Source organism: Glycine soja, chromosome 8, assembly GCF_004193775.1.
Source record: "Glycine soja cultivar W05 chromosome 8, ASM419377v2, whole genome shotgun sequence".
Taxonomy (NCBI): Eukaryota; Viridiplantae; Streptophyta; class Magnoliopsida; order Fabales; family Fabaceae; genus Glycine; species Glycine soja.
The window spans coordinates 36,019,812-36,036,880 of NC_041009.1; the positions used below are offsets into that span (position 1 = coordinate 36,019,812).

Consider the following 17,069-nt stretch of genomic DNA (forward strand, 5'->3'; position numbering starts at 1 on the left):
AAACATTGGATGACAGTTAACTTTGTTTTTATAGAACTGTATTTGTTATTGGACAACACTCTTAAAACTTTTTTCTATCCGTGAAAATCACATTTCTTGCGAAAAAAACTTTACATTTATCTAACACACTATTCTAACTCTTTAATGTGATTTCTATAATTAAAAAAAAAAGTTCAAAATCATATCTAAAAATAAAAAAAGTTCAGAAAAAACAATTTGACTCATTTTAAAAATACACGGACTTTGGTAAAAAAACCAAATATAAATCACTAAAATAAACTTTTAAAAAAATGAGAGAATAAAAAGAAATATAATTGAAAAAAAAGTATTAAAATTTTATTTTAACCTAAAATTAAATTAAATTAAATAATCTACAATCTTAAGTTTCTCTACGCTAAAGTAAGAAAAGAAATCTTATTTAACATCTTATTACGGAGATTGCACTTGCGAGAAAAAATAACAAATAAGTACTTACCATATAAAAGAAATGAATTGGAGTATGTACAAGGTAGCAAATTTTTTGAACTAATTGGTAAATTCAATTAATGATTTAATTATATAATTATTGAGCGTCCTTTTTATAATATTTTTATTAATTTAAAAAAATACGGTATCATAAACATTTTATTCAACTAATTTAATCACTACTTCACATGAAGATAAGGGATAATACCATGATATAAAATAAACCACCAAAATGAATTGACAAGAAGGGACAGGAATTGGAATCAAATCATAATCATACAGTAGATATTAGAGAGAAATCAACATCCACATGATAGCATTTCATGTCCATTCACTTTATTTCACACGTGAAATTAGCTCTACCTGATACGCTAATAATTTCAAATAGTGAAAAATAAAACTAATAGTAGTAGTAATAATATTAGTTGCATGTTCACCCAAAACTAAACAAAAACCCCCAAAACACTTCCGATAGAAAAAGAAGAAAAAAAAAAAAAACTTTTCCAATGATCTTTTTTCTTTCTTTTTTAATTTTCAATTTTCGTCCCTCTGTGAATTAAGTTTTTGTTTTTGCAAATTTTTCTTATTTGTTTTAATCTTTACAAAATATATTTATTTTATTTTTTATTTTTAAAGTATTTTACATAATTTTTTCACAATTTAAAATATTTTTTATTATTTAAAATATCTTAAGACAACAAAACAAACACATTTTATAAATACTAAAAACAAACAAAATAAATTTTCAGGAATAAAAAAAATATTAAATTACAGAATTAAAAAATATATTTAGGTTTTTCTTCTTCCGGTTTGAGTCACGCAAACTATGAAGACTTATTAGTTATTACCCTTACCATCACTGTCACCGCACATTCCTTCGGTGACAGACGCGAGCTTCTGCAGATTCAGCTTCACAACGGTATCGGCAAACAGACGCGTGTCCTCCTCGGTGTTCCCTTCGGGCACATCCACGACGTACGATTCCAAAACAACGGTCCAGATCTTCCCATCGCGTTCGAACCCGTGCACCGAGGTGACTGACCTATAGTTCCTGAGCCTATGGTCGCCCCCGACGATGGTGAAGCCGATGACGTGTCGGTCGTCGTCGAGCAGGTCAAGCCTCTCGGTGCTTGTGGCAGCCGGTAGCCCGGAGATGACGTGGACGTCGCGTGTGGACCCCACGGCGAGCTGGAAGCCCTCCTTGACGTGGCAGCTCTTTATGAAGTGCTTGTAAGCCTGCGGGTTGTCGAAGCAGCGCACGACGGTCCACACCGTGTGCGGCGGCGCGTGGATACGCTGCGCGAGGAGGGAGGAGCATTGGCGCGTGGGGGTTACGGAGTAGGTATGGTGCTCCAGCACGGAGGGTTTGAGGTCCTCGAACTCTTCCGGGGTTAACCCGGGTGGTGGATCCAGGTGGTTCCGGGTCGGGTGCGTCGGATTCGGATCCTGCTCCTCCCCGCTGTGCGTTTTGTCCATAGCGAAGCGCAGAGAGGAAGATAGTAGGGAACTCAAAAGCTCCAAAAGGGTAATTTTGAAAATAAATGAAAAGGGTTTTCTTTTGTTGTGGCTTCTACCTATCGAATGGTCTGACAACTAATTGAGTATAATTTTGTCGTTTTGAGAAAGAAAAAAAATAGGTGAGTGGAGTCATGAAGTTCACTACTAATCATTCATTGATCCAAGTTATATAAAATTCGTTTTCCTTATATAATTCGTGGAAAAAAAACATTATTATAAGGGAAAAACTTCATTAAAGGATTTTTAGATATTAGTTATCATCTAAAGTTAATTAATGCTCTTTATAAAAAACATAATGGTTAAAAAAGAATAAATCTTAAGGATAAAAAATACTTCTAGATATACTTATAAAATACTTACTAAAAGGATTCTCATTTTGAGAGGAAAAATATAACTTGGATTTTTTTTTAGATATAAATATGTTCTTAACAACTAAACTAGCCTTTATTGTTTTTTTGTTTTATTTATTTTTTATGGTCGTTTAAGATTGTTGTACAATTATTACAAAATAATTAATTTATTAAATTTTATAAAAAAATATCAATGATTTTCTTAATATATTTTTTTATTTCTAATTAAATAATTTTCTTACTCATTTCTTTCAACTACACAGAATTCTCGTTAATAGTAACAAATTTTTATACAAACTTAATAGATTATGATCTTTTCATTTCTCTTAATTAATTAAAAATTATTCATTGTATCTGGTGTTACTTATGAAAAATTAATGGTGTGTTTGGTTTGCGTTTTCATTTTCTGTTTTTATTTGCTAAAAACTGTTTTCATAAGATTAGAATTCTCAAAACATGTTTGGTTTGACGTCTTGTTTTCTATTTTTATGAAATAAAAATATTGAAAATTTATAATATATTGACTTCTTATCTTTTTGTATTTTTAGATTTGCTTGAAATTATATTCATTGTCACCGCAATTTCATTCTACCCAAAATAAGGTTTCTGTTCTCATTTAAAAACAAGGAGAATTTATTGTTTTCATTTCCTGGTTGTTTCCTATTTTTATTTTTACTAAAAATATTTTCAGAAATCCAACAATCAAACCCTAAGTGAAAACAGAAAACAATCAAACCAAACACCCCTAAGTGATTTTTAAAATTAATCATTGATATTAATCCAGGAGTTTTAAAAAAATATATTTAATATAATATTGATTTTATAAAATGACTTATATTTTAAAATAATTTTTTCTCTTAAACAATTTTATACTTTGAAACGAAGGAAGTAAATATTTTGCAATTTTCAAGAAAACAAAATGGGCGTTTTCTTGATTTCAGCGACCCTGGACTAACCTGATCCAAGTAAATTGAGAGCCAATTATAGCACAATGTCGTATACTCGTATATGCTCCATTCATTTTAAAGTAAGTGTCGGATTAGAAAGTTGTTGAAATGAAATTTTTAATTCCAGAAAAAGAAAATATCGTATTTTTGCTTTGGAGTATAGATTATGGAAAATCGTTTAACATTAATTTTAAGGAAGAAAGATATAATTAGAGTTGATAATGAATTTTTTATTAGAAAACGAAAAATAATTTAGAATATTATTAAAACAACGCGAAGGATGGTGTGTGAGTATTCAAACGAATTTTAAAAAAAAATATTATTTTAACATTTTTTATAGTATGCAAATATGATCCCATCATTAAGTTTGCATTCAACTATTAACAACTGATGTTGATATGAGTCATGTTTAATAACATGGTTGACATTGTTAGATAGAAAAGGGGATTTAATTACTTAAAAACAACAATACGTAACTTAAAAATTGTTAAAACAACATTAATTTTAGACTGAAGTAGTGTGTGCAAGTATTTAACTATTTTTTAAAAAATTTACAATTATTAAACCTTGTTATACTTTAATTTAATTACATTTTTACTCACATAGTTAATGTGTTTGCAAATAGGATCTCATTTTTTAGTTTCCATTCAATTATTAACAATTTATGTTGAATTGTAGAAATGATTCATGTTTAATGACATGGTTGACATTGTTGGATATAAAAAAGTGGGATTTAATTGCGTGTTTTATCCTTCTAATTTAAATAGTGTGTGGTTTTAGTTCTTTCAATGTCTTTGAAGCCAATCAAATTGAATTTTTTTCAAAATTTGCCAAATTTTGTCCTGCTACTTTCTCTTCCTCCCCGTCCAAACACTACCACGCAAACTTTTACACTACCAGATTTAGACTTATTGCATACTCTCTCTTGGTCTCTGATATAAACAATAATTTTTTTAAATTTTTTTTTTCTCAACTATAAATAAATTTAAATTACATGTCTCTATTTAATGAGATTATTTTTAAAATATTTTTCATTTAATAAGATAAAAAAAATTATACTTAATATCAAAGTTCCAATAAATAATATTTTTTAAAAAATATTTATTGTAATTAAAAATAATATAATTAATAAAATTAACTAATTTTTAATAAATATAAAATATGTTTTTTCTTACTTATAATTGGGATCCTAAAAAATAAGCAGGTAATAGTCATTTGTTACCCAACTTCACAAATCACAAAGACCAAACAGTCTCTATAGTTGTTTAAGAACCAACCCCATTACTCTTTAATAGAGTCAAACCCATACCTTTGTTCGAAAACCAAGGTGGCCACTATACTAAATCCAGAATAGAATTGCTGTCAGTCTGTCACTCATAATTTCTCCTTATCATCATCGAGAAAAGAAAATCCACACTTATCCCCATACACTCCCATGTCCCAATAGGTGAGCATTACCATAAAAACTAGAACATGTCACCTTCAGTTTTATCATCGTCCTCGTAAGTAAAGGTTACTCTGTCTCTATCGCTCTCTAATTATACAGTAAGATATAGTTGATTAAATTATACTTATTAAAACATTCAATGTAGTTATTAGTATTAAATTTGTTTATAATTATAATATTTTTAAATTTACTCTTAATTTTATTCATCTTCTTCAATTTTCATGGAAAAGAGAAAAAGAAAATTTAAAATACTTTAATAAAAAAAATAATTAACACAGGATTATTGAAACAAAATCTTATAAAAAAGAACAATTTTTTTATTGTTATGTGATATAAATAAGAATAAAGAAAGTATATTATAATTTAACTCTTCTCGGTATTTGTCTTTATATAATGAATAAAATATATTTGTGTAAACAATTTTTTCCAACTTTTTCTGAAAAAGTGAAAATATGATGACACTCTAGAGTATTTTCTTCTAGCTACATGTTTTCTATACCTTAAAAAATTAAGCAGGTGCTAAGATTCTCATACTCCTCCTCGCATGGGGAAGTTTTCATGGAAAACTAGGTAAAAAAATTCATGGGAAACATGTTTTCCCAGGAATGCTATTTAAAAAAAAAAAAAAAGATACCAACTTAGGATTCCCGAGAAACTAAAAATTTCTCCCCTACCCCTACTAAACGTGTAACTAGTTTAGTTTCAGTTTTTTTATTAAAAAAATATCATTAATTTTGATTTTTTTAAAAAGTAACTACTATATAGAATTAATTACAAAACTAAAACACATATCCTTTTAGTTAATTATTTTGTTAAAATAAATGAATTTCCGTTTTGTATTGAAAGCTAATACAAAACCGAATGGTGATCAATGAAAACGCATTTTCATAAAAAAATATTTTTGAAAAAAAAATTAAATAAAAGTGGTGGTGCACTTAGCAGAAATGGATGTGGGAATAACAATAACCGAAAACGGTTCAATAGTCTCTCAAATTAGTTCACATTTTCTTACTTTGTATTTTTACCTTGTCATTGCTATTGCCACTACCACCAATCGTATCAATTTGACCATTTGAGCCATTTCCCTTTTTCCTACACCCATCTTTCTCCCTTTCTCTCTCATTTTTCCCTTCCTCTTTCATAATACCCCAAACCCTTCTCTCTTCCTCTCTCATTTCTTCATCACTTCTCCACCTCTTCTCTTCTCTCTTGTCAAACCATCCAACATAGGTAAACTTAATAAAAATTACACAACACAATCATGATTTCTTTGTGTTAAAGATACAGCAAAATCACGATTCTGTTGTTATTTTTTTCGCAACACAATTTAAAAAATAGAAACATATTTCCATTGTTCAAGTATATAATGAAAATGTGTTTCTGTTTCACACAATGCATTAGAGAAAATATAATATGTTTTCATCGTGCATTTCTAATTACAAAATGAAAACGTGTTTCCATGGCGTAAATTGGGGTGACCAAAAAATAGCACAATGAAAACACACTTCTGTTGTGTAACTAACAATGTACAACGGAAATGTGTTTTCGTTTTGTAAACAAGGGTGAAAAATAAAATAAAATTGAAATTGTAATTTTGTTGTACACTTGTACAACAAAATCATGGTTCCGTTGTTTTTTTACTTTATTTGCAAAATGGAAACACATTCCCATTGTGTTACATGCTAGGACGCAATTTGGGAATACCATGGAAAGGCACCACATGAGTAGTGCCAATAGAAAATTAGTAGTGTCAATAGATATCCTAATTGTTACATTGGTAAAACTAATTGAATCCACGGAAATAAAAGCCCAATTAGCCTGACAAATAACTTCTGTGAGTTGCTACGTGCACCCAGCATTATTGCTGGGGCACCCAGCAAACAGTGAAGTGGCGAAACTGCCCTTCAGCAATTCTTCTTCCGGAAGAAGATTTTTTTCGGAAACTTTCCGGAAAACCTCTTTCCGGAAATTATCCGGAAGAACCTTCTTCCGGAAGAAGAATTTGTGATTTCTGGAAGTGCTCAGAAACTACTTTCGGAAGAATGTCATCCGGGATGTTTCCGGAAGAAGCTTCTTCTGAAAGATTTCCATTTTCTTCCGGAAGAAGGTTCTTCCGGAAGTTAGTTTTTTTAAAAAATATATTTTATTTTGTAATAATTTACTTTTAATGGATAAACTAAATTGTAAAATAATTAATATTATTATACATAAATAATTAAATAATTAGTGAACGTAATCATGACTAATATTTATAATTTGTTTTTTACGCGCATGTAAAATATTAATTTGTGTGACAATTTAGTATAATTTAAACCATAAAAATTAATTAATTCGTAAATTTTATTAAAAATATAAATTATTTATTATGATAACATTTAATTTCTATTACAAAAGTTAATATATAATAAAAAAATGATTATTATTTTATAACAAAATGAAGAAAAAAGAATTTTCATTTTATAATAATAAGTAAAAATAAAATAATATTTAATGCATATGTAATGACGATTTTGCCCTTGTGTAATTTTCTTTAAATTAACGCGTTCACGCTTTTTTTTACTGCGCTTTCTTCTCTGCTTTGTTTCTTCCATTTTGGTTGCTTGCTGTTGTTTCGGTGGTGGTCCCTTTTGCTGTTTCCATTGGTGGTCCCGTGAAGTATTTGAAGATTTGATGGTCCCGTGTTCCGTATTTGAAGTTTTGTTAGTGGTTGTTCTTCCTATTTCGTTGGAGGTACGCATTTATGAGTATTTTTTTCGTTTTCCGACTAGTTTTTAGAGAAGAAAAACAGTAAAAACTGTATCCGGAAGAAATTTTAGGCACAGCAGGAGGAAGGTCCGGAATGAGCATTTCCGGAAGACCTTCTTTCGGAAGTTACTAAGGCCTTTTTCGGAAGAAGTTCTTCCGGAAGTGTATTCCGGAATGTTAAACTATTAGCAATTTTTTTTATTTCTGTTTTATAATTTATATATATATATATATATATATATATATATATATATATATATATATATATATATGTATATATATATATATGTATATGTTGTGGATTATTGGTTTAATTAGGTATAATGGTATAATATTAAATGATTTAGGTAACTTAATTGTATAATGGTACAAAAATGTTTTATTAGTTGTTTATTATAGTGATAAGTTTAGTTTAAGTAAATAATGTAGTTATAAATTTATAATATATTTGTATTAGTTGTTAGTTAATAAGTAGTCAATTTATGGATGTGGTTATATGATAATTTGAATATAGTTGTGTATGATGCATATGTGCTGTTAATATGTTTGTTATTTAAGGTGTAGTAAAATTTTGGATGTGGTTATATGATAATTTGAATGTACTTGTGTATGATGCATATGTCCTTAAGATGGACGAAGATCAATGGAGGTATGACTTTGCGATGTCACAAGAAGTTCAAATGGATTATGATTATGATAATCAAGAAGAATGTGGGGTGAATGAACCACATGTGGATTGTTCAAATGCTTTTAATACGTCTTAGGTAATCATAGATAATTTGAGTCATTTGGTTGAATTAATGGTTTGTATGAAATTAATATGTTAGGGTTGCATTGTAGGTATTCGCTACTCGGGATGATGTTTTGCAATGGGCTCGAACAGTTGCCCATGAAAATGGATTTGTTGCAGTGATTATGAGGTCTGACACAGAGACCGGTAGCAGAGGAAGAAGTTCATTTGTCTTAATTGGGTGTGAAAGGAGTGGTACGTACAAGTGTAGAAATAAAGAATTCGTTAGAAAAGACACCGGGAGTAGGAAATGTGGTTGTCCCTTCAGGCTTCGTGGGAAACCAGTGCATGGAGGGGAAGGTTGGATGGTGAAGTTGATCTGTGGGATTCACAATCATGAATTGGCGAAGTCCTTAGTTGGACATCCATACGCCGGGCGATTGACTAAGGAAGAAAAGAAAATTATTGCTGATATGACAAAGTCGATGGTGAAACCGAAAAACATCTTGCTAATGTTGAAGGAACACAATGCCGACAGTTGCACCACGATAAAGCAAATTTACAATGCAAGAAGTGCATATCGTTCTTCAATAAAAGGAGCTGATACCGAAATGCAGCATCTGATGAAGCTTCTCGAACGTGATCAATACATTCATTGGCATAGATTGAAGGATGAAGTTGTGGTGCGTGATCTGTTTTGGTGTCACCCAGATGCAGTAAAGTTATGCAATGCATGTCATCTGGTGTTTTTTATAGACAATACCTACAAAACAAACAGGTACAGACTCCCACTACTTGACTTTGTTGGAGTGACACCAACGACGATGACATTCTCTGCTGGGTTTGCATATCTGGAGGCTGAGCGTGTTAATAATATTGTATGGGCTTTGGAACGATTTCGAGGCCTATTTTTAAGACACGATCGCCTCCCTCTTGTTATTGTCACTGACAGAGACCTAGCACTGATGAATGCAGTGAAAACTGTGTTTCTCGAGTCTACTAATTTGTTGTGCAGGTTTCATATCGATAAGAATGTGAAGGTGAAGTGCAAATCTTTAATCGGGGAAAAAATGCGTGGGACTATGTAATGGATAGCTGGGGTACTTTGGTTGATTGTTCGTCCGAACACGAGTTCCATGAGTCACATCAGAAGTTTCAAGTTGCTTGTTCGCCTTGGCCGATGTTCATTGACTATGTTAACGACACATGGATTATCCCCCACAAGGAAAAATTTATTACAGCATGGACGAATAAGGTCATGCACCTAGGCAACACAACAACAAACAGGTATTAAGAACTGATTTTATTTGTTAGTAACGATTAGTATTAAATGGTATTTAATTGTTGTATATTTTCATGTTTGTTGTGTATATTAAATGTAGGGTTGAATCAGCTCATTGGGCTCTCAAAAGAGTACTACAAAATAGCGTTGGAGACCTATGTAGTGTTTGGGATGCCATGAACAACATGATCACACTGGAACATGTCGAAATTAAAACATCCTTTGAAACCAGTACGCATATGGTTGGCCATGTATATAAAAAAACCTTATACAAGAGGCTTCTTGGGATGGTTTCAAGGGATGCTTTAAATCAGATTGCTTCTGAGGTTGACCATCTACGTTATCTCGGCAACAATCTCTCTTCTTGTGGTTGTGTGATGAGAAGCACGCACGGTCTTCCTTGTGCATGTGAGCTTTCTAGGTATACTGCTGGCAGCATCCCATTGGAGTCAGTCCATCTTTTTTGGATGAGACTTTGCTTTTCAGACCAAGGGTTATGTGAGACGGAAGTCACCATCAAGGAAGAGATAGAGATCATATCTAAAAGGTTTGATGAACTTGATGTGGCTGGCAAAGTAACTCTGAAGAGTAAACTTCGAGAAATTGCATACCCTGATCATAACTCTATGTGCCCTCCTCCGTCAAAGGTCAACACTAAAGGTGAAACCGATGAAAAGAAGTCAAAGATCCACAAAGCGTGATCCGTCTTACTGGGAGTATGTTGATGTTTTTCATTCTGTTCAAAGCAGCAACTCTCCAGTGAAACGAAGTGCATCATGTTCTCAACCGCCTCAGCCAACAAGGATCATCCCGATGTTGGATCAATTTGCGTCATTCTTTCAAGGTTTCATTCGTGACGTTGTGGATGTGAAAGCGGACGGTAACTGTGGATATCGGTCCATTGCCGCTTTATTAGTGCGTAATGAATTGATTAAAGAACTTGGCAGGTGGTCGCATGAGTACATGAACCTCTTCGGTGGCACAGAGAGATTTGAACAATTAAAGTTGTCCCTACTTGTTGATGGCTTTTCAAAGGTATGTTTTTAGGTTAATTTTTTTTAATAACAATGTTTAAATTACTTACATGTGTATGTTTGGTTCATTCATGTTAGTGTGGGCAAGTGGATGGATATAACGGACATGGGATATGTGATTGCTTCACGGTATAACGTAATCCTTGTATTGTTGTCCCAACAACAAAGCATGACATTTTTCCCTCTTAGAAGTCAACCACCACGTCATTCTTCTGGCCACCGCATCATATGTGTCGGTCACGTGTTTGGAAATCATTTTGTTCAGGTACATTGAATATAGTTAGTATAACAATTATGCAATGACTTCGCTGCTTCGTTTGGCACGATCAGCGCATGATATAATGTTTGTTCATGTACAACAGGTTTATTTGAAAGACCATTGTCCCTTGCCGCCTCCAGCGCTGTTGTGGTCAAGCAATTGTTATTCTCAGGCAAAGCAGTGGGCAATTCCATATATTAGTAGAATGCAGCAATACACAAGCTTGATGTCATTCAAAACACACTATGTAGACCTAAATGAAGACTAAACGTGCATTGTTTATGTAATTGTATTCATTATGCGATATAATTTGTTGTAACCCGTTACTAACCAATTAATATTATCAAGTACTCGTTTGGTTAAGCAAGGAAATTGTTGGTCCAACAAAAATCATTTACGCGTGCAGCATACATCATTCTCATAATTGACAACACATAATGACATGCATGTGTATTACAGTTTGAGCGCGGCAACACATTGGTTGACTTCAGTACACATTATGAAACTAGCAGTCGCTCGACAACACATTGGCTGACTTGACTACACATTGGCGACAACACATTGGCTGACTTGACTACACATTTACGCGTGTCTATTTTTTTGTAAACAAAGTTAAACAATGGCTCGGTCACAACCATCTATATATATGGCAGACTAGGCTACTAAATCACACATTATCTTGCTTTCAAATAATCTCCCAACTGATACACAAACTATGGCATTTTTAGGAGAAACTAGCAGTTAGACGATTGTCAACTCAAGGTTGGCTTTCATTTATCCAAATGGATCGATTATTCACAATGATACTGGGGTTTACTTCCAAACTTCAACTCCGGTGCCCATTCGAGTACCAAATAGGTGTGATTTTGCAAGCCTAAAAACCAGAATACACAATACCCTTCAGCTATCCGACAAACAATTTTTGGATGAAATTCACTACCGGAAGCCATTCACCGATACAGGTAACCAAATTCGCTTTGAGTGTATGAAATTGATAAATGATGACGATGTCAACACAATGTTAATGTGTAATGATCAATTTTCTTGTGTTGGTCTGATTAAGTTATTATGCACCGTTGGAAGAACACCAGATGGAATAATAAACTTACTTGAACGCACTATGCCTCGTATTCATGACGCGATCCTGTATTACAACGGGAAATGGAACATGCCACCGCAGAACAAATTTGTTGGATGCGCGTTCACAGGAAAAAATCCTAAGAAATTTCAAATTCCTTCAACATGTACCATCGATGAACTGAAGAATTTAATCAAGCAAGTTGCACCTAAAGGGATTCCCCCTCTTGGAATTCACGAATCACAAACGGTAAGACAATTGTTTTTCCGCCAACCAGCTCGGTTTGAGTATTCAGGTACGGTTATAAAATATGAAATAAATGAGCTGATCACCAACGAAGAACTGCTGAAGGTGTTAGTACAATCTAACTACTGGAAAAAATATGGACCAATAGAAATTTTACCTGTCTTTACTAAATATAATGAAGACGAGGTCAGTGGGACGTCGCTAAACAACTGAATGTGATGTTTAATTTTTTGTTTTTTCGTTGATGTAACCTTTATCTGTTTACGGTGTGTTTAATTTCCATAATAAAGTTGAATGTGTTGTTTCAGTGGTCCATTTTCAGTGGCCCATAATTTTTTGGATTTTCAGGCTTTGTTTTGACGTGTTAGTTTACGGAACCGGGGAACGAGACTATTTTTTTTGGGTTATTTGACGTCCAAACATGAGAAATGGCCGTCCTGCATTGTCTCAGGGCACTGGCACACCCACGCAAAAAAATCCCAAACATGGGTACTTGAACATGGAAAAAGGGTCCATTTCCTATTTTTTTTGGATTTTCAGGCTTTGTTTTGACGTGTTAGTTGATGGAACCGGGGAACGGGACTATTTTTTTGGGTTCTTTGACGTCCAAATAGGAGAAATGGCCACCCTGCATTGTCTTAGGGCACTGGCACACCCACGCAAAAAAATCCCAAACATGGGTACTTGATCATGGAAAAAGGGTCCATTTCCTATTTTTTTGGATTTTCAGGCTTTGTTTTGACGTGTTAGTTGACGGAACCGGGGAACGGGACTATTGTTTTTGGGTTCCTTGACGTCCAAACATGAGAAATGGCCGCCCTGCATTGTCTCAGGGCACTGGCACACCCACGCAAAAAAATCCCAAACATGGGTACTTGAACATGGAAAAAGGGTCCATTTCCTATTTTTTTGGATTTTCAGGCTTTGTTTTGACGTGTTAGTTGATGGAACTGGGTAACGGCACTATTGTTTTTGGGTTCTTTGACGTCCAAACATGAGAAATGGCCGCCCTGCATTGTCTCAGGGCACTGGCACACCCACGCAAAAAAATCCCAAACATGGGTACTTGAACATGGAAAAAGGGTCAATTTCCTATTTTTTTGGATTTTCAGGATTTGTTTTGACGTGTTAGTTGATAGAACCGGGGAACGGGACTATTTTTTTTGGGTTCTTTGACGTCCAAACATGAGAAATGGCCACCCTGCATTGTCTCAGGGCACTGGCACACCCATGCAAAAAAATCCCAAACATGAGTACTTGAACATGGAAAAGGGTCCATTTCCTATTTTTTTGTATTTTCAGGCTTTGTTTTGACGTGTTAGTTGACGGAACCGGGGAACGAGACTATTTTTTTTGGGTTCTTTGACGTCCAAACATGAGAAATGGCCGCCCTCCATTATCTCACGGCACTGGCACACCCACGCAAAAAAATCCCAAACATGGTTACTTGAACATGAAAAAAGGGTCTATTTCCTATTTTTTTGGATTTCCAGGCTTTGTTTTGACGTGTTAGTTGACGGAACCGGGGAACGGGACTATTTTTTTGGGTTCTTTGACGTCCAAACATGAGAAATGGCCGCCCTCCATTGTCTCACGGCACTGGCACACCCACGCAAAAAAATCCCAAACATGAGTACTTGAACATGGGAAAAGGGTCCATTTCCTATTTTTTTGGATTTTCAGGCTTTGTTTTGACATGTTAGTTGACGGAACCGGGGAACGGGACTATTTTTTTTGGGTTCTTTGACATCCAAACATGAGAAATGGCCGCCCGCCATTGTCTCACGGCACTGGCACACCCACGCAAAAAAATCCCAAACATGGGTACTTGAACATGGAAAAAGGGTCCATTTCCTATTTTTTGGATTTTCAGGCTTTGTTTTGACGTGTTAGTTGACAGAACCGGGGAACAAGACTATTTTTTTTGGGTTCTTTGACGTCCAAACATGAGAAATGGCCGCCCTGCATTGTCTCAGGGCACTGACACACCCACGCAAAAAAATCCCAAACATGGGTACTTGAACATGGATTTTTTTTAAAGTCATCCTTGTAGTATCTTATATGGCGATTTCATTGTCATGTAATTTTTTTAAAATATTTAGTTTTTTGTACCACCTTATATATTAATGGTGTAAATTATGAATTATGAATTATTAATGATTTTAAAAACTTTTATTTTTTATGTAATTCTTACAAACAAAACTCATGATTCTAGGTTCCCTTTTTTTAAAAATAAATTTAAAACAACCGTAAACTTCGCTTAAGGACCACAAACAATCGGAATAATAAACTATATTATAAAATAATAAATTGTGCAAAACACGTCAACTATATTAAACAAAAACTGTAATAATTACAAATATTCATGTCAACTACAACACAAAAAATAAATACAATGATCAATGGTCCGTGCGGCGTCTCTGACGAGCCCTGACAGTCCCATCAGCACTGGGTCCCCCTTTCGCGATCGTCAGGCAGTCCTGCATAATGTCATATAGCTCTGTGCCTGCAGTGACCATCCTAAGGTTGAACACACGCTCCAACCTCTGTGCAATCGTCTCATATCCCTCGTAATCATCCTGTCAAAGTCATTAAAAACATTTATTATGAAATTTAAAATAAACAACAACTCATAAAACATTAAACGCGCAAATAATCTTACCACATGTGGAGGGGGGTCAAATGCCACTGGAACCTGGGGGCTGGGCGGCTGTATGTAGTCCTCAGGGTCTGCAGCTGGTGCATCCCTCTGCTGGTCACCTGCCTGGGTCGGTGTTATGAATGGGTGAGATATGCGGAAAAACCACTCCATGTAATCCGCAGATACCTGCCCAGGCACTAGACAAAGCTGACCCGCAGGTAGTAAGTGATCTACAAACTGCATCCACCTGTCATCTATCTGATCGTGTGATAATCGTGCACTAACAGGCGGTGGAGGGATGCTCTGGATGTAACCGAACTGGCGTACCACCCTCTCCGGTCGAACCGTGACGACCATAGGACCCCATCTAAGCTGACCCTGGAAAGATGAAATCTCCTGAAACGCCCTAACCCCCCGATGCTCCGTGTACAGCAACCAGGACACATCTGTGACGGTCAAACCATCACAACGTGCCCTGTAGGGTGCTCCTGTGATTCCCTTTATGTGCGCCTTCAACGTCAACCACCGGGAAGCACGTGGGGACATCTCCTGGTATGTATCGTCAGTCACGCACTGGTGCACACTAGGGAAGTGCTCATAGATCTAGCACTACACAATAATTGAGGTTAACATAACATAAAAACATATTTGAATCATAATCGAACGTGACATATTAATAAACACAAAATTTATCTGAAGTAGCGTCAAGTACCCCGCAAGCTGTCGGGTGGTGGTCCTACAAGCCTCATCTAACTGGTCATATATATGAACCAGCACGGCAACCCCCCAAGCATAACCACCACTATGAGCGAGGTCCCGGAAAGCGTCAAGGTGGACCACATGCACGTATGTTGCACTCTTATTAGCAAAGAGAGTGCAACCGACAAGGTGCAGCAGATAAGCGCGAGCTGCGACAATCCACCGCCGGGCCTGGCATCTGGTCTCATAAATGTCACGAACCCATACTAATCGTACATATGCTCCACGTGTGAGTCCTGTCTCGGCTTTGGCCTCCTCGGCAGACACTTCCAGCAACTCCGTAAGCAAGAATCTGGCCTCCTCCGTAGAAAGAGCGTGGAAACTGTGCAAGGCGCCAGTGATGGGCAAATGTAGGATGGACGACACATCATCCAATGTGATCGTCAGCTCTCCTACAGGAAGGTGGAAAGTGCTAGTCTCACTGTGCCACCTCTCTATAAATGCGGATATAAGTCCAAGATCGCCAGTAATAACTGAACAATCTATCAGTGGACTTAATCTTGTGGCAGCCACCAGGCCTTCAATCTCAGGCACTGGCCTCCCAATCAGTGTCACCTTCCTCCCATGTGACACTAACTTCAAATCAGGACGTTCCTAATTTGAAGTACAAATTATACAATTATTAAAAAAATTAATCATAAACAAATAAATCAACAATGACAAATAATTAGCAAATTAAAATACATGTCCACTCCAAACGGCATGTGCAACATGCTCGGCAAATGATGTGAGCACTGATGGGTCACGTGGACCACCAGGGAATCCCTCAGCAGCATCATCACCATCTGACCCCTCACCACTATCAGCACCTTGTGCGTCCGCACGCATCTCAGGTGCCTCCGTAGGCTGCTCAGGGACATCGTCAGTCATGTCAGCGACGTCCTCAGCCATATCACGTCCCTCCGTAGTCATCTGATGAACGCGTAACCTACGGGTTGAGGCAGTAGGCCTACGCCTCTCGGGAACATCGGCATCATCCTCGTCAGCAGGTCTATCTCTGCCTACAACTCTACCTATGGCACGATCTAAACCTCATGTTCTGGCCATGATCTGTAAATCATGTCGAACACGTATTTTTTCGGTCAAAATATACACAATTTTCTTTATAAAAAAACAACTTTATTTATAAACAAATAAGACTAACTTAAATCAAATTATTTTAAAACATACACAACCTAATTTAAAAAAAATTAAACAACTTCATTTATAAAAAAAACACAACTAATGTAAAAAAAAAAATTATTACTAAACATGCACAACTTAATTTTAAAAAAAAAATAAACAACTTCATTTAAAAAAAATACAACTAAATTATTTAGTAAACATCCACAAGTTAATTTTTTTTAAAAAAAATAAGCAACTTCATTTATAAAGAAAAACACAACTAATATAAAAATAATTCATTACTAAACATCCACAACTTAATTTTTAAAAAAAAATTAAACAACTTCATTTATAAAAAAAAACACAACTAATGTAAAAAAAATTAATTAGTAAACATCCAACTCTTAATTTAAAAAAAAAATAAGAAACTTCATTTCTAAAAAAACACAACTAAATTATTTAGT

The 17,069-nt window shown here is 34.9% G+C and overlaps 1 protein-coding gene across 1 annotated transcript; it reads right to left on the reverse strand.

The window, feature by feature from the left end:
- Positions 1–1,185: 1,185 nt before the first annotated feature.
- On the reverse strand, positions 1,186–2,098 carry LOC114423012 (abscisic acid receptor PYR1-like). The gene has a single exon (XM_028389603.1). It carries the CDS (start codon positions 1,939–1,941, stop codon positions 1,303–1,305), a length of 639 nt encoding a protein of 212 aa, XP_028245404.1. The 5' UTR covers positions 1,942–2,098; the 3' UTR covers positions 1,186–1,302.
- Between the last annotated feature and the right edge of the window lie 14,971 nt (positions 2,099–17,069).

Excerpts from the sequence above, each read along its gene's own strand:
- LOC114423012 (XM_028389603.1), bottom strand. The coding sequence starts at position 1,941 with ATGGACAAAACGCACAGCGGGGAGGAGCAGGATCCGAATCCGACGCAC.